The sequence below is a fragment of the Sminthopsis crassicaudata genome, chromosome 4 (genome assembly GCF_048593235.1).
Source record: "Sminthopsis crassicaudata isolate SCR6 chromosome 4, ASM4859323v1, whole genome shotgun sequence".
NCBI classification, from domain to species: Eukaryota; Metazoa; Chordata; class Mammalia; order Dasyuromorphia; family Dasyuridae; genus Sminthopsis; species Sminthopsis crassicaudata.
This window is the reverse complement of record NC_133620.1, coordinates 106,936,107-106,955,191: the sequence shown is the minus strand read 5'-3', so window position 1 is coordinate 106,955,191 and position 19,085 is coordinate 106,936,107. Positions and strand designations below refer to the sequence as shown.

Sequence of the window (19,085 nt, the reverse complement as noted above, 5' to 3'; positions counted from 1 at the left end):
AACAATGTCAAAGAAAAATATCACATTGTCTTAGCTTGCTGTTCTCTTAACCTTAAAACTATTCAACTTGATTTTTAAAACCTGTATTTGCCACTTTAATAACTAAAAAAAAAAAAAAAGTTTAATTTCCTCATCCAATCACATTGAGGATAATACATGCAGAACATACAATTTGTTACATTTATTAGAGGTGTCAACATGTCATTTATTTTTTTTAAATAAGCAGAAAAATACTTTGGTGATTTCTTAGAAGTTACCAAAGTTATTTAGTTTGCAAAATGTTTCACCCTGAAATGAACAAAAATGGTAATTTTAGGTATTTTGATGTCTTTCCTTAATATAAAGTTTCACAGTAAAAAGATTCTAATTTGTTCACATGGTGCTAAATTATATAAAAATAGAAGACACAGACTTCTTTAAATTTTTAATCCTTTGATTAAGCAGCAAGCATATCACTCTTTTAGGCCAAACACTGCTTTAACCAAAAAAAAAAAAAAAAAAAAAAAGAGAGAAAAGAAAAAAAAAAAGAAAAAAGAGACAGAACAAAGAAAAAAAGGAGGATGGGAGTGGGGGAAGACGTGCAAAGTATTTACATAATATGCAAAGCACACAATAAAAAAGACATTTCACTATATACATTTGTCATGTTACTACTGAAGCTAAGATTTCCCTACTATGTGCTCTAATGTATGTAAATCAAATTGTAGCACATCCCTCAGATACAGCACCTTGGCCCAAGTCTGGGAAAGAACAGATTTTGACTGAATCACGAAGTACTAAAAGCTTGTTAGATGCTGGTGTTGACCAACTTTACTGACACACCCCACATACTGTATACTGAAGTTCTATTGACAAGAGACAAGACAAAAAAGGTTGCAAAGGTATAGTGTGCACATTTGTGAGAGTCAATCTAAATACTTAAAAAAAATACTTTAGATACCTTTCCTTAAGATGCTGTAACTGTCTCCAACAGTTATTTTAAGTTCAAAATGCTCTAAGTGGATTTTTGAAAATTAAGAATTTGGAGACGGGTTAGATTTCATCTGGTTTCTTTAAGAAGTCAGGAATATATTTAGTTATTCCAATAGTCAAAAACTGGCACTACTTGAAAAAGTTATAGTATTTGGGAAAACTGCTTCTAAAGTAAACTTTAAAGACCCATGTTAAAGGTGGTAGTACCTTTTAGCATCAAAACCAATCAGGAAAATTTAGACTGGCTTCAAGGCATTGAAGAACCCAATAGGTTGATTTTCCAATATGTCAGAAAAAATCAGCTCTCTATAATATAAGGGTTATTAGGAATTGTTTTTGGATCAGCTAAAGAAATTCTGCTATGAGAATGCACTTAAGGCTAAAAAATTATAAATTTAACCTTAAATTTCACTATATTCATAAAGCCCATCCCTTTTCAATGTCATGATTCCAATAATGAATTCAAAATTTCTATATCAAAACTGTGACTGTTGAAACACTATCTTTCATCACATGGTGCTACAGAGCACTTAGCAGGTACTTGATAATTACATAATGATTGGAAAAGGTTACAGATAGTGGTGCCTTAACAAAGGCTCTCAGCACTTCTATTTTAGTTAACAGCACAATTAATGAACACACTGGATATATCTTTAGATATCATATATCAAATTCTTAATTTTTAAACAAATAATTTTGATGATTAAATCCTAGACAAAGCTCATGTGCTGCAAGAACACTCACAAATGCATCCAAATAGCACATTGGAGATTGATCAATAAAACATTAAAAGATAAAACATATGAAATGAGAGGGGGGCAATTTTTAGTTCAGAAAACCCAAGTTTCAAAAAGATAACTTTTCATAGCCACCTCCTTCACATAATAAAATTACACTCTCTTCTATAGCTTCCAAATAGTAGCTGTTACATGCAACTATTGGTTTAAAGCATGTAGCATTTAACAATTTAGGGGAAAAATGTTCTTAAAATAATTTGTTTTAAAAGGAGTTAAACAAAGACAGTATACTTTAACAGATTATACCCTCATTCTTAAATGAAAAGTAAAAGGAATCAGTCCAATACTGGTAGTAAGCTCTCTTACTGTAGATGATGGGCCAATAACCTTTATATGAGGAATTCAACTTTGTATTAAGACCCAACATCACTTAAGAGGGATAAATTCAGTACATTCTTCGTGGCTTCATGTAATTGCTTTGCAATTGATTAAATTGCTTTCTTTCAAAGGAATGCATAGATATATACATATAGACACACATACATATATATATATCCTAAATTTCCATTAGAAAGAATGCAATGTCTTTTGGAGGAAAAAAAAAAAGTCAAGCTGCTGCATTTTTTTAAAAGGTGCATTGAATTGTACTATTTTCTTATAGAACATTTGCCAAAAACTGAAATGCAGGCTATTTATTCTTTCACTCCTAACATAGGAAAATATTTTTTAAAAAATTAAACTGAGAAAGCAAACAAAAAAAGCCAAACTCCACATTAATTTCAAAGTCTATGGAGTTTTCACAATTTCTAAATAGACATATTCTTGTACTATGAACTTTGAATATAAAGAGATTGGAATATAAAGAACTCCAGTAAAATAAATACAGTAAAAATTAAACAACCTCGGTGCACAGAACACAATCTTTTTTTTTTTTTTCTTTTGTGGGAAATTTCCTTGAACAAATATTCATAGAAAAAAGGGCTAATTGGAGGCTTCATGTTGTGTATTATTTTAGTCTGGTGCACTGAAAAATTTTGTAGACGTTCACTTATGTTGTTTCATTACAACACATATTGACTTGCAGCCTCACTCTGAAACTTTCTGCTTCAAGATCTAGAAAGGTTTTCCCCTTCCTCTCTTTTTCAACAGCCAGACAAGTGCTGGCATTCTGGTGGGACTAGAAGTTACTGCAGCTCTGTCCAACTTCATCTCCTTAATGCATTGAAGACTGTGAGTCTGTCTGAATTCCAATCAGTGAAGGTGGCTGTTGGCCACCAACTGTCGACAAAACTGGTCTTGGGTTTAGACGGGGAGGCATGGAATTAGCAGGGCGAATGAGAGGTGGGGGAGGCTGATTGAGAGTTGGCCGAGGTTGAATGAAGCGGGCCTGCTGCTGGAGTGGTGGAGGCTGCCGATGGAGAGCTGGGGCAGCAGGAAGTGTTGGACGAAGCAGTGGTGGAGGCTGGTTCAGAGTGGCAATGGGGGCTGCTGGAGTTGGAGTGGAAGCTGGGGCAGGAGGTGATGGGCCCAGAGCCTGGGTAGCCTGAATGGTCTGTGCCTATAGAAAAGGAAACAAATACCTTCATGAGATGCTGATCCCTGCAGGGCTCAATGAAATATAGTTTGGGCTGTTACAGAGAATACAAAAAATATAATACCTGCATTGTTGGAAGCGCAAGTTTTATGTATATTTTAAAAATAAATTCAAAACAAACAAAAGCAATGAAGCTACCAGGCAAGCATCTTTATTAGTAAATAATTTTAACAGAGGAAATAAAAATAAGACTATGAAAGAACAATACACTTTCCAATCTTCCAGAATCAGCTCTCTACATGTTATGACTCAACAGTCATGAGAAATGTACCACTGAGTAAGTGTATTGTCATCCTTTCATGCTCATTTGCCAGTCCCCTGATAAATTAACCTTATGATACACCACATGAAATGCTATTCCTCAACTCATATTAGCTCAGATCTCATAGACAAACACACCTCCTCTTCTTCATCAGTGCTCTTTCCTGAGGGCCCATTAGAAGCACCTTTTGTCTCCTCCCCTAAGGTAGAAGCATCACCATTAGAAGCCTGGGTTCCTTGTTCTGCTTCCCACTCCTGCAATACCTCCTCTAAGTTAAACCGACGCCTGTAGTTTACAAAGAAGTTCTTCACTTGGCCAACAGTCTTGTTGCCAATTACATCTGCAATAGCTTGAAAATCTTTACCATATTTGCGGACACCTGGAAGGCAAAGTAAATAATACACCTGTGAAGGAACAATCGATAAGGAAAGCTTTGTGTACTATACACATCATGCACACATACAAGTTACCAGTGTTGATAAATCTGATTTGTTAAGCCAGGGTCACGGGATGAACATTTTTGTTACTTAACTTTGAGCCAGCTACTTGCCTTCTACTAAACATTCACAACTTACCAGTCTTTAAAATATTTTTATCCAATCCTCTCCCTTGAGCTTCCAACTGCAGTCCATTTACCGTAAAACAGTGAATTCTTTGCTTCATTGTCGATGTCACATTCACTTTTATCGCTAATGGCCTGCACGGTCAGCTAAATCTGAGCAACATTATACACAAACTTGGATAGGAATAGGCCATTTTGTCTTACTTAAAAGAAAACTGAACAACTAGCTAGAATTTTCCTCCTAGAAAATAATTTATGTTTTTATTTTATTGTACACTAATTTTTTTGGTATTTTACTTTATTGTACACTACTAATATTTGCTGGTACTACTAGGGTATTATGAGAAAAAAGAAAAAGGTGTATGTGTCAGAATTTAAATGTAAAATGTGAAGGCTTATTGTCATAATAAAAAGCATTTAATTAAATCATTGTGCTAAGTTATGAACATTGTCAACAACCATAATATTGAAGGTAAAACAAACATCCAAGCAAATCTGTAGACTGTGTCCATAAAGGATTCCTAGGTATAAAATTTAAGATACTATTTTTGATTACTGCTCACTTTGTGGTCTTTGCAATTATACAGGGGAATGCCACCAATAGCTTTTTAAAAAATAGGTTGCTACATATATAGGAAAGTGTATTTTCCATTAAAGAAGTTAAATATGGCAATAAAATTAAAATTTATCCACTTAAAATATTTTGCTGAGTTCTCAATTATTTTTCTAGCATTATCTACGCTAAGGAACTTTATCTTTTTTATTTTATTATTTTTAAAAAAACATTTCTTGATGAATCATATTGGGAGACAAAAATCAGAAAATAAGGGAAAAGAAAAAAAAAGTGAACATAATAGTATGTGTTGATTTACATTCAATCTCCATAGTTCTTTTTCTGGATGCAGATGACATTTTCTATCCAAAGTTTATTGGGATTGCCTTGGAGGAAACTTCATCTTTTAAGAGTAAGTTCAGAGAACCAGGAGAACATTGTACACAGCAATAGCAATATTATTCAATGAAGAACTGTGAATGACTTGGCTATTCTCAGAAATAAAATGTTCCAAGACCTTCCCAAAGGACTAATGAAGAAGTTTATTATCTGCCTCCAGAAAAAGAATGGATGATGTTGGAACACAGAATAAAACACTTTTTTATTTTTTCTTTTATTTGGGTCTTCTTGTATAAAATGACTAAGATGGCAATATTATACATAATTGCACAAATATAACCTATATCTGTTTACCATCTAACAAAGGGGGAAGGTTAAGGTAAGAAAAAATAGCATTTGGAACTCAAAACTTTAAATAATAACATTTAAAAGAAATAAGTTCATTATATTATTTTTCTCAATTACAATTCATGACAATATTTAGGATTCATTTTTACAAAATTTTAAGTTCCAAATTTTTCTCCTTCCTTTCTCTCTCTTCCCTTCTATCAAAATGGTAGGCAATGTGATATAGATTAAATATGTGCTATGTAAAACATGTCACGGTTGTAAAAGAAGAAACAGATCAAAATGGGAAAAAAAAACCTATGAAAAAGAATAAAGTGGAAAAAAATGATTTGATCTGCGTTTAGAGTCCATCAGTTATTTATCTGGATGTAGACAGTATTTTTCTTCCTTAATCCTTTGTACTCAGATCATTGTATTGCTGAAAAGAGCAGTCATGCATAGTTGATCATTCTACAATGTTGCTGATGCTGTCTACAATGTTTTCCTGGTTCTGCTCATTTCACTTTGCATCAGTTTGTATAAGTCTTCCTGTTCATCATTTCTTATTGCAAAGTAGTATTCCATTACATTCATAGACTACATTTTTTTTAGCCATTTCCCAACTAATATCCCCTTAATTTACATTGTTTTGCCACCACGACAAAGACTGCTACACATATTTTGCATATGCAGGTCCCTTTCCCTTTTTTATGATCTCTTTGGGATAAAGACCTAGTATCACTAAATCATCTTAAAGATGGAAGCTTCATGAAGAAGGCATTTAGTTCAAGTTAGGGGGGGAAAATCAGATATTTTAGTCTCCTTACTTGGTAGCCAGTATGATAGGAAGTCAGAACTTCAGTAATAAAAGAGGCAAGAATGAAAGCAATAAAAATCAAGCTCTAAGGGCTTATTAATTCAACATAAGCAAAAATTGGGCATAAGTGAAAAATGAAACTAAGTTCATCATTGTATGAAGGAGAATAAAATAAGCTCTTGATGTGTTGTCTGTTAATCTTTTAGTCACATCTGACTTTTTGTGACTCCATGGACCACACTGTCTGTGGTGGTTTACTTGGCAAAGATACTGGAGTGGTTTGTCATTTCCTTCCCCAGTGAATTAAGGCAAACAGGGGTTAAGTGACTTGCCTAGGATCACACAGCTAATAAACATCAGAGGTCAAATTTGAACTCAGGTCCCAGATCCAGTACTCTAAACACTAAGCCAGTTAACTACCCAGATTCTTAATACTATAGTGTTATGCCACATTATTTTCAACAGCAGTGGGCATAAAATACTGCTTGAAAGAACTGGAACTTTGTGGCTTCATTCCCTATTATGTATTTCCTTATTGTACATGGCATACACACACACACACACACACACACACACACACACACACACACATTCTCATATATATCTATAACTACACATGTAAATGTGTCAGTATATATATATATATATATATATATATATATATATATATATATATATAAACTATATAGTTTATATATATATATATATATAAACTATATAGTTTAGGGCTTGAGAACTATACATTTTAGCAATTTCTAAAATAGAAACAGGAGAAATACATAATGAAAAGTTGCTATTTATCACATTGCTTTAACTTTTTGTTAAAATAAGATTTAAGTTCCCTTAATTTCCATCAACTGATTTATTAGAATCCCTTGACAATATAGATCTGGCATAATGTAGTCTCCTCTAGTGTTTTACTCAGTGATAAAATCATGAAGTGAATGATTATTATAATGTATACATACTGCTACCACTTAATGGCCATGCAAAGCATTTATTTAAAAAAATGGTTGATGGCTTTTGTTTTTACATCACTATTTATGTCTCCCTCCCTCCTTCATCCATTTCTTATAACAAAAAAATGCAACTGAGTCTGATAGTGTTTTACTACTAGATCTTCTCTTTCCCACCTTCTGCAAAGAAGGTAGGCGCATATTCTCATTTCTTCAATGTATTTTAACAAAGTTATGTATCAGTGCCACTTTTATAAGTAAACATAGAGGTAATTATATAAAAAGTGGCTACCAATTAGAAGCTAGTTACATTTTCCTGAATTTGTAGCTATGCTACTAGGTAGTCCTAACCTCCAATAGAGGGGAGGTTAAGATTCCTGACAAGAGAACATACTAATTGTCAGAATTTTGAGAGCCACAACCAGGCAAAAACTTTTTCTGTATTTTAAGAACTGTTTCATGAATTCAAGACTATAACCAAGGTCTGCTGACTATCAGCCTGGATAATACCACTACCAAAATACCAATTATTCATACACAAAACCAAACTTGAGTATACACCAGGGTCAAATTTCACTAAACCACTGTTTAACTTTTTTATTTCTTTCCCTTTAAACAACTTCTTCAAGCTTTCAAAACCCAAAGACAGAGCTGCTCGTTCACATCAGTAACTCTAAATTTTCACAATACCTTATGTTTATGGGTAAACTGGGTTTGAGGGGGGTAAATTTCCTCAGGTATAAGGTTAAGAATTTGCATGTCCCCCCTCTCCCATACATATTAATCTCCCTACTTTCATGGTAAATTCCACTGATATAACAGTTTTTCTAAATGTCTTATTATGGCTGAGTCTGTAGTGATCAATATACACTTAACAAAAGAAAAAAATGAGTCAAATAAACTACTTATGTAAGGCTTCCTTCTGTTTTCCTTCCCAGACCCTGCTAAATCATTAATGAACTAAAATGGAAATGACTATAGTTTTCACCATGCATGCTCCATAGCAGGTTTTGTTCACAAAACGAAACTGAACTCTGAACTTACATTTAGAAGAAACCTGAAGATTCCAGGTTCAATAATGTCTAAGTGGGATTAGACTATAAATTACTCCTGGTCAATGACTCATATCTTCAAGATCAATCTTCTTTTCCTAACTGCTTCTTGCTTTTCCATCCCTGTTAGGACAGGCTGCTCAGGTATAGAAAGTTACCATATTGTTTTCACCAAGAGAATATAAATTTGCTGAGTAAAGTGAGTATTTCAATTTTTGTTTTTGTATTCCCTGTCTAGCACAGTGCAAAATTAAATAGAATGTGCTACTCTGGTTAGTAGGGCAAGCCAAATAGGATATTAGGAACAAAAAGCTGGAGCAGCTCAGCTCCCAGTTTGTACTGGTCAAGGAGCCACCCTTTAATGTCAAAATATTGATCAAAGAGTGTGATCTCTATATCTGTTCAGGAAAAGAAATTAAACAAACAAAATGTTTTAATTAACAACATTTTCATATTATAAGTTTAAAACTTCTACCAATTTGGCTGAGATGATTTCTCAGTTCAACTTGCCACGTACAGAGCAAACAAATATACTATCAATAGATACTGGAAAAAAATGTACAGAACACTAAAACAAATTATAAACATGTCAAAGGTTAATAGGATTAAGTGTTTGTTTTCCATCTTTGAATTTAAAAAATTCACCTTTTGTAGGGATAAGGAAGTTCTCTTGAAGGATGAAGATGATAAAACACACATCTATATTTTTATGCTTTCATTAATCAACAAAATACCATTGATTAATAAAAATCACAGTATAAATTGCTTAAGGTGAAAATAACCCTTATACTAATAAAGCAACTCAAAATGTGTATGTTTGGTTCTTTAAAAAAACATTTTGCTTTGATCTAGACTGGTGACCAAGAAATTTTCTCCTAGGGCAGAGCTACAATGATTTTTACTACTCAAAGCTTTAAATAATTGCCTTGGGATATCAAATGATTATATGACTTGCTCAGGGTCATATAGCCAGTATTTTCGAAAGGAAGGTATTGAACCCAAACTCTCTCAATTCTAAAGCCAGCACTCTCTGTACTCCTTGCCTTGCTGCTGCTGCTGCTGGTTGGGCTTCATTCTTAAAGTGGAAAAATGACATCAAGAGGTTAATGTCTAGCCTTTCCTGTGAATGAATGAGTGGGTCAGAGGTACACAAAATAGTCTTTGATAAAATCATACCCCCACACACATACAAACATACAAAGAATGCTTTCAAGGCAGTAAGATTTTTTTTTTTAATGATATAACATTTAATTTCATTATGTCCCTCAGTAGTGTTTTAAAAACATTTCATGAATTCTTATTTTAATAAAAATTTAAAATACATACATATGAGAGAACTTTTTTCTTTTTTAACTTTCTGTTACCTAATAGCAAATTTGCAGGGCTACTGGGTCTTGAAGTTGTCAATATTGATTATACAACTCTTAACAATGATGCCTGTTTTGTGAAAAATAACCTGACATTCTTGAAGGCCTGATCTTTTTGATATGGGTGTTAACCTTTTCCATATTCTATTACAAAAACTTCAAAGTTCTTGGTCCCTCTTTTAATGATAGCTTTGTTAAATCAAGAACAATTTAAGAGAAAAAGGGAGTGAGAGAGAAGTGTAGCAGAACAGGAGACCTGGATTTGGAGTCAGAAGAAATCACATCACATCTGTGCTAATACTTTTTGCTTGTGTGACTTTGGGCAAGCCATGTTCCCATCTCTGGGTCTCATTTCCTTATTTCTACAATAAATGGGTTGGCAAACTTGTTATGATTTCATTCTAGCTCTAAATCTCATGCTCCTAAGAAGCATGTGAAAAAGCACTAGTTGTATAGAGATCTTCTACATTATGTTTTATCTGGTAATCTATCTCAAGCAAGCCTCTTTAGATAGTTGTGCTTTTTTATCTCCCTTCTGATGTTTTTATATATTGTTTTTAAATTTCACCTCCATCAAAACTGTCTCTTTTTTGTTTGTACTGGAGTATGTAATAATTTTTTTTTTTTTTTTTAAGACAACAGTACTACTGGGTTCAAGGTCACTGTAAATGGAAAGGAAAAAAAAAATTGCTAGGTCAGTGACAATTTCCTTTAAAAAGCTCAAAAAAGCAGTAGGAGATAACATTTAACACAAGTCATTTGCCTCTGGAACAGAGTTGACTACTTTGCCCTATGCATTTTATTAGGAGTATACAGGAGAGAAAGTATTAAAAATTAATGTGATCTCTTCATGGAACAGAAAAATGTTGTTGGAGTTCAATTTCAAGTTATATTATAAAAAAAATTAGTTGGGAAGGAGGGCTAGAAAACACAGCCTCCCAAAAGAAAGACAGGTATAATTAACTGTATATGTGCTCTCCAATTTCAGGCTGGATGACAGAGTTCACTGAATAACAACTGACATGAAAGGAGAGCCAGTTTTCAGAATGCCCCTGAAATAGCACTGTGCTAAGTACTGCACATGGGCAGTCTTATCTTCTTGTGTTTTTTCAATCTCATTTCTTTAGGAAGTTAAAACCAACAGGAAACAACAGGATTTATAGTTTGGCCTCACTTAAGAGCATAATTTATGTTACATTAAAATGTTTTTCCACTTCAGGATTAACATTTTATGACTTCACTAAAGATAATATTTTTATAGAAATAAAAATATTTATACTTAAATTTTACATTACTTCAAAAAAAGATTTCAATTTAGAAGTTTAAAATTGAGAAGGTATATGAAAATTTAATTATTTAAATATAAATGTCAGACTCAGAGTTATCTTCAAAAGCTTTGTACAACTGATCAAAAAGAACTGCAAGAGTATTTTATCTCCCAACTGGAGTGCAACAACTACAAGGAAAACAGCTTTTATGTTTCAGAAAAAAATGAACATTTAAAGAAGGACTGGACCTGGAACAAGTTACACAGGCTAGGGAATATTTATTCTTGGAAATATCATTAACTTGATTGAATTTTCCACTTTTAAAGATTGCACACTTTGTCATCGGTAATGACTTGGAAATATTGTTAGCATCTTAGGCACATTTTTTAAATAGTTGTTTCAACCTTTTAATTTATCACAATCATATATTATAACTAAAGAAATATCCTTGAATTTCCAGATTTGTTCTTGAAATTATGATAAAGGGATATAAAAATATTAAGTGGGAAGCAATCTGCTTTGATTTTATTTGTGCACAATTTTTAAAACTTTTAACATAAAATATTATTTATTTTCTCTCCTACTCCTTGTCTGGTTATAAGTTCCCTTAAAAATCATGAAAATTTAACTTTTCATTCTAATTTCTTTTTGTGGTATGATTTTATAATACTGATATCCATCCAGTTGGAATTTATCCTGGAATAAGGAAGCTGCTACTGATATAACTCCTATTTTATCTAATTCTATAAAATATTATTTTGACAACTTGATATACATAGTACCCAATCAGTATTTGAAGCTGCAGTGAGTCATCTGAAGATGATTAAAATGGTGAAAAGATTCTTAGACCATACCTACGACCACTAGTGAAAGGACTGGAGGATACCTAAGAGAAAAGAAAACCAGCAGAGCAAAGATAGCTGTGGAGTTGTCATGCAGGAAAAAGATCTGATTTGTTCCACTTGAATCCAAGGATCAGAATCAGGAGCACTGAATTAAACTGCAGAGAGGCAGATTTTAGCTTAATGTATAAAAAACTGGTAGAGTTGTCTAGAAGTGGAAAGAGTTGATTGGGAAGTTGGCTAGGATTTGTCTTTGCTAGTGGTCTTTAACCACTGGGTGAGATGACAGAGGGTTGGTTCTTAATCAGATATTGACTAGACCTACTATGAGAACCTACTATGTGGGGGGGGGGGGGGAACAAAAAAAAACTTCATTGCCCCAGACTAAGACAAACATTCTCACGTAACTATAGGAGTAAATATGGAGAGCCCATATAATATATTCTCTTTCTCTGGGGCAAATGGAATAATAATGAACATCAGAGATAATGCAGAGACCTCAATTCTTATTGTTATGGACCAGAACTTGAAACAAAGTGCTAAATCAGCCAAACTGATAGAGACAATGGTTGTTTAGCATGGTGCTTAACAGTTCCCTAGTTCAGTTCGTGTACTTAGTACTTACTATAGTTCTACAAGATTCATACCTTTGATAAAAGACCATATAAGCTTGGACAAGCTCAGCCTGAATCAGAACTAGGGAAGACAGAGACCGTGGGGGTGGTCCTCATGCTCCCCCACAGAAATCAAGACACATTCAGGAGGCCCGAAAGAAAGCTGGCCCGGGGCCCCAAGCAAGAAGACAATAAAGGATTTGGACTTTGTAACACCTGACTTTGTGTGGTGATAACTCTGAACCGAAATGAAGGCTGCTCCCAGAGACCTCTAGGAAACCGAACCAAAGAGAACTTTACAACTTATAGTTTCCTTTTATTGGAAATGACAAACAAAATGATTAATAGTGGATATACCAGATGAATAAAGAGTTGATAATTTGTGTCCTTAAAGAATTTCAGTCACTTGACCCAGGTGAAGTACATCTTTGAGTACTTAAAAACTGGATGATGGCTAAACCACTCTATTATTTGGAAAATCTTAGAAAATGAGGGAAGGCATTGCAAGATTGAAGGGCAAATGTCCAGATTTTCAGAAGAGGATAGAATTTGAACATGATTTTTCCTGAGATTTCTGGGAAAATTACAGAACAAATCATTAAAGAGTTCACTGGTGAATAAGTACAGAGGGAAGGAGTAATGACAAGAGCCACCAAGTTTTTATCAAGAACAGGCTTCGTTTTCTTTTCAGATGGAATCACTAAGACAAATGAGAGGAGAGTCTTGGGACTCCTTTATACTTAATAAACACATAGAACCATGCTCCCAACCTTCACCTAAATGAGGTTTTATCTTTCAATATTTGCCATATTAGATATTAAAATACCTCAATATTATTAATAGTTTTAACCTCAAGCACCTGAAAAGGGCTCAGGGATGGCCAGGGGCCTCTCCTGGAGAACTATGGACCTAGATCATATAATTCAGATTTAAAGCCAGAGGACACTGCAGAGGTCATACAGACCAACTTCTTCCATTTACAGATAATGAAACAGGCCCAGACCACTTAAGTGACAAGTTCAAGCTTACTCAGAGCCAAGATCAGAATTGACTCACTCAATTCTATCACTGGATTGTTCCAAAGCTTTTTGGCAAAGGACTTCATTATTTTGGTGGAGAGGATAAAAGATATGGTCTATAAGATTATGAGGTTAAATTGACAGAACTGGTCGAATGGCTGAAATCAAACCGTAATTGTTAAAGCACTGTTTTATATGAGCATAGCAGGGAGTCTTCCATGAAATACCACAGGGATCTATGCTCAGTCTTATTTCATCAATGACATGAACAAAAGAATGCATGACATGCTCAACAATTTGAGAGAACACTAAATTGGAAGAAACAGCTAGCAACCTGGATAACAAATATCAATATCCAAAATGACAGGCTAGTTCATTGGGGCAAATTAAAATTGAAATATGATATGTGTAAGTGTAAAGAAAGTCTTAACACAAGTATAAAAAAAAATCAACATTACCAGTACAAAATGTGAGAAGGATGGTTAAAAAAGCAACTGTTTTGAAAAAAGAACTGGGAGTTTAAGGGATTGAAAGTTCAGTGAGTCTGCAGGATGATTTTAGCCAAAAAAGGTAATGTAATCTTGAACTGTATTAAGAGAGGCATAGTTTCCAGGAATACAGAAATAATGGTACAGGAATATTGAAATAAATATAGCTGTCCTCTTTATAAATTTCCTGAATATCTGGCTCACAATTTTTCTGTATTCTGTACTCTGTCTTACTTAAACCTCATCACTTTAAAGAGAACATTGATAACCTGGAAAGTGTCCACAGAAGGGCCACCAGGATGGTGCAGGACATCAAGTCCATTTCACAAAAGGAATAATTGAAAGGAATAGGTATGTGTAGCTTGTTGAAGAAAAGATGTGGGAGTGTGGAATGATAGTTGTCTTTGAGGCTGTCTGGTGAAGGAAGAATTAGTTCTTCTGGTAGAAAGTGCAAGGAGGCCAATTTTGGCTTGAAGTCAGGAAAAACTTCTTAATGATTAGAGGAATTCAAATTACATGGCCTACCTCCAAAGGTAGACAATTCCCTCTTCTTGAGGATCTTCATGTAGAAGCTGATTACCTGACAATGAAGATTCCTTCAGGGTACGGGTAGGATTAGATGGCTGCTCAGATCTCAAATTCTGTTCTGCAGTCATAGGAAGAGTTGAGTTCAAGCCCTGCTTCTTACATCTATTAGCTGTTTGAATTAAGCTGTCACTTAAGTACTCAATGTCACTGGCACCTTTTAAGACTTAGACTGCAGAGCAGGTATCACTTTGTACTGGAAAGGGAAGTATCTTTATTAAGAGTTCCCTATACTGGGATTGCCTGTCATCTAGGGGAGGAGGCAGAGGGAGGGAGGGGAAAATTCAGAAAAGTAAGTAAGTACAAGGGATAATGTTGTAAAAAAATTACCTATGCATATGTTCTGTCAATAAAAATTATAAAAAAAAGAGTTCCCTATACTAATGAAATCATATAGTACACACACACACACACACACACACACACTGAACATTTTATTTCTAGAGTATCTATGAATTTAAGAAATATATGTTTGCTTTGAAAATGAAGACTTCTAAGGATGGGCATAAGCATATACAGATCTGTCTCCTCTCCCTCAATTTTCATCTCTTAAAACAAAAAATTAACTACAGCATAAAATAATCTTAACAATTTAAAATTTTTTATTATAATATAGTTGTAAAATTGCTATTTTTTTGTTTTTGAATAAATATCAATTTGGAGATAGTTATAAGGAATATGCAAGAATTCAATAATTTTAGGAAAAATAAAAGCTTATTTCTATTCTATAATCCTTACATTTAAATTTAATGCTTAACAGAATATAAGTGCCAATTGATGTTTTCTAATGAAATCTTTTTAAGCTTCTTAATAATCTATATAATCAAATCTCGATGATCTTCATAACAAGTTATGGCATGAATAAACCAAATATGTACACCTGACTTTAGAATATATTTTAGTAATGGTTTTAAACTATAGATGTGTAGATCACCTAGGAGTTATCTTTCAAATAAGATAATTTAGTTAAATGGTAAATACCTATCTTGGAAAAGTTGTCTGAATTTTCACTGCTAAACTGGCCTTCCTTTTCCTAGATTTACCTTGGGACTCTTTGGTATCCATTTTAAGTATGTATCATGGCTAAGAGGAATATTGAAATAAATATAGCTGTCCTCTTTATAAATTTCCTGAATATCTGGCTCACAATTTTTCTGGGCTAAGAAAGGTAATTTTACATTTGAGTTTAAGTAGTCTGGCTTTTTTAGGTAACGTGGAGAAAGTAAACTATATGCAAATACTTCCAAAACTCTATTATACTCTAATATTAATATTTGAAAGCAAAATTTATTTCAGATGTATATAAGCAAACAAATGATCAAACAGTATGGTTTAAATGATTACTGTAGTTATTTTTGAACCAGATTATAAATAAAGAGTAATTTATTGTACTTCCATAAAACAAATCCCAACCCAAATAGCTTCTAAATTTTGCTCAAGTTTGTAGTATTATGAAAAATAATAACAGGTTAAATTGGTTTCATTTCTTAAGAAACATTTACTTTAGATAGTTTCTGTCTCTCTTAAGAGAATAAAATGAAGACATATTAAAGGTCTAGGATGTGAATTCAACAGCATATTACTAGGTTCAAAAATTATTTTTAAGAAAACTAGAATAAAGTTGTAAATCTTTTCCTTAATTCTATAACAACTGATTCACCTGGTTACTAAAACAGTAATATAACTTTAATATCTGTTGTTTTTTCATAATGGTTATAATGGGTAGCACATTATACATACAAAGATATTCACACTACTTATATCTCATCACCAGGCACATGAACTAGGTACAGATGACACTATTATTAAAGTAGGCAGTTGGCAGAAAAAACTTCTTGTAGAGTACATGGATATTTTAGGTATTTCAGAAGGAAGAAAAAAAATGTCATTATTGTCTCTCTCCAAAATTGTTATTCAATACACATTTAGTTTAGGTTCTATTTTACATGATTTACAAGGACATGCAAACCTTAAAAACATTCATAACCTTGGCAAACTACTGTTGAACTTTATGCTAAGTTAAGGGTTGTTTAAAAGCTGAAATTAAAAGGATTGAAGGTGCTCATAAAATACATGACCACCTTCTGATGTATAGTTGATGATAATAAAATTTTTACCTATTTATTTATATGATGCTTTAAGGTTTACAAAACATTTCAGATTTCTCATGTGATTCTTACAATAAATCAATGAGGTAAATATCTGACACATAAAATGTTAATTTCAAGTGACATTAAATTGTGTGAATACTTCATTTTTTTTTCTCTGAATACCTCAACTTTAGGATTATGCCTGGTACACATATTTAGATTGATTATTTTTTTCTTTTGGTCACAGCAGCCAACTTTGTGCAAATCAGGAAGGACTTTGTACAAAATTCAGTGGATACTATCACAAATAAGATGTGGAAGGAAGATTTCAAAAAAGGATAATCAGAATACTATATATGAAATGAAACTTAGTACTAGTCTGAGCTAAGGGCTCCTATCCAGTGACTTCCACTTGTTCCCTTCTTCATCAGGGACCAGGTCAATATAGTGATTTTTAAGTAAATGAATTTTAAAGGTCCAGGATTCAATTCTTAAGATGCTTTAAATTATGATTTATGGGGGGAAAATACAAGCTTTATATAAATAATAACACCTATTCAAAATAATTTCTATGATAAAGTTAGATATTATCATGATTTGAAATAAAGATAGCCACTGTAAATGGGTGAGACTTATTAAGACAAATGACCAAATTCCAAGTTCAAAACAAAACAACACAAATACAACAGTTATTTAACATGTGTGCTCAGCTTTCTCTAAAAGGATTCCAAAAGTTTTGGAAGATGAATGCATAACATTTATTGTTGTGATTAATTTAACTTGTAAGTTTTGGTACTTTTTTTTTTTAATATATTCAAATTATATGTGACAAATACACTAGGATCACCAGTCAAAAACCTGAATTTGGACTAGGAACAATTACAATTCACAAGCATAGTAACCAGATCTTAACTTAAGACTGGGTAAAGATGAAAGACATTCTTAGGAAATCCTTCTACATCAACCAAGACCTCAGAGATAGTAGTTCAAGTTATTTTTGGCTAAGAAATAGATGGGTGGGTCAGTGGAATGACTGACACTTCCATGTGACAGAGATTCCCATTGTGTCACCACACTGGCCTGTTCCATCTCTCCCTAATCCAAGTCCATGGTCATCAAACAGTAAGTCTTCAGTTACCTTTTAACTGAATCTGAGAAATGCTTGCAAAAACAGTATTAGATTCTCTAATGAATCTTAGGACATACTAAAAGATGGGCTCATAAGCAGACATCGCCAGAGATGTGTATGCATATACTAGATTGATTCTAAGTAGTGAAGTAAGATAAAATTATGATCAGACAATATCCTTCACTTAAATTAGAGTTAGATAAAATATTATGGTTAGCATGGTCCTGGTGACACACAAAATCACTGAATAAATAACACTTTTAGAAAAATTTATATTTAAAGTCCAGGGATAATAGCTTCTAATTTATCTGTGATTATTCAGAATACAAAAGGACTCTGTTTTATGAAAAAATTTGAAATGATTCTTTTAACAACCATCTTCTTTACGGTACTTAAAATGGATTTTAAAAATCAGTTTAAAATAACTTTCCAATAACATTTCTATTAAACAAAGTATACACATATATATGTACAGTAAACATTTTAGTATCTAAATTTTTTTTTATTAAAATAAAGAAATGCTAACATATAAATAAATCAGAGAAATAAGCAACATATCACATTTCAAATGTACTTTCACTGTACTTTTTCAAAAAATGAATGCAAAATGAATTTATTCAGTTGTAGGAAGGAAGAAGCAGGTATAGGACATTTGGAATAACTTGCCCCTGACTGCCATCACTAAAGTTTTATTTTTATGTTGTATGCTGAAAGTATGCTAATACTGTTCTGGGCAAAAAGAGGCATACAGGCTTAGTACATGAGTCAGAGGCACATCCAGAAGTAGAATATAGAACTTCTGGTCATCAGATCTACATTATATAAACAAACACAAAAGCCCTTTTGATCCATTCTGAAGAAAGGGAAAAACTGTGGTGGTTATCTTTCATGCCAAGTTAAAGATAATAATTATGAATAACAATAACTGCTTATCTTTAATATACCTTGCACTGCTAGAAGCTGCTCCTCTGTGGTCCAACGGGCATTAATTTTCTGATTTGACTACAAAATTAAAGAGAAGTTTCCTAATGAGGACATGAAGAAAGACATTTCCAAAGTGCTTATTTTTAACTTTTTTACTCTTATCATAGACATAAGATTTCATAAGACCTAAGTCTTAATTTTAAGATATTCCTTATAAAAGGAATTAAGATACTTTTAAGTTACTTTTTACCCACCCTCAAAGGGAAATGTGCTAACTTGAAGATTCTGAGTCAATATCTATGCAGCAATAACTGACATTAAAGCTTAAGAAAATCTATTAGGTTACCCTAGTTACTAGTTTTCCATTATATAGTTCAAAAATTATTTTTAACCTATTTTAAAAATGCCTCAAGTGTTGGATTCTTAGACTTACCAAGTGTCAAATAGGGTTTCTTGATATTTATCCTAAACTTATCTTTACCTAATGGAAATAATGTTCCATATTAGTCAAGAAAATCAGCATAATCCTATAGATCAGATTTAACAGGGCTATAGAAAGTAAAAAAAAAAAATTAAACTTCTAAGTCC

The 19,085-nt window shown here is 32.9% G+C and overlaps 1 protein-coding gene across 4 annotated transcripts in view; it reads right to left on the bottom strand.

Moving 5' to 3' along the window:
* Positions 1–411: 411 nt before the first annotated feature.
* RCOR3 (REST corepressor 3) overlaps positions 412–19,085 on the bottom strand; it is a 50,629-nt gene continuing 31,955 nt past the window's right edge. For 3 of the 4 annotated variants that reach the window (XM_074309080.1, XM_074309079.1, XM_074309081.1), the window contains 3 exons: positions 18,518–18,575; positions 3,703–3,944; positions 412–3,267 (listed from right to left, as the gene is read on the bottom strand). In XM_074309080.1, coding sequence (XP_074165181.1) covers positions 2,923–3,267; positions 3,703–3,944; positions 18,518–18,575 — 645 coding nt within the window. In that variant the 3' untranslated portion in view covers positions 412–2,922. The remainder of the gene's footprint in view (positions 3,268–3,702; positions 3,945–18,517; positions 18,576–19,085) is intronic. The other variant, XM_074309082.1, reaches the window with a different exon arrangement.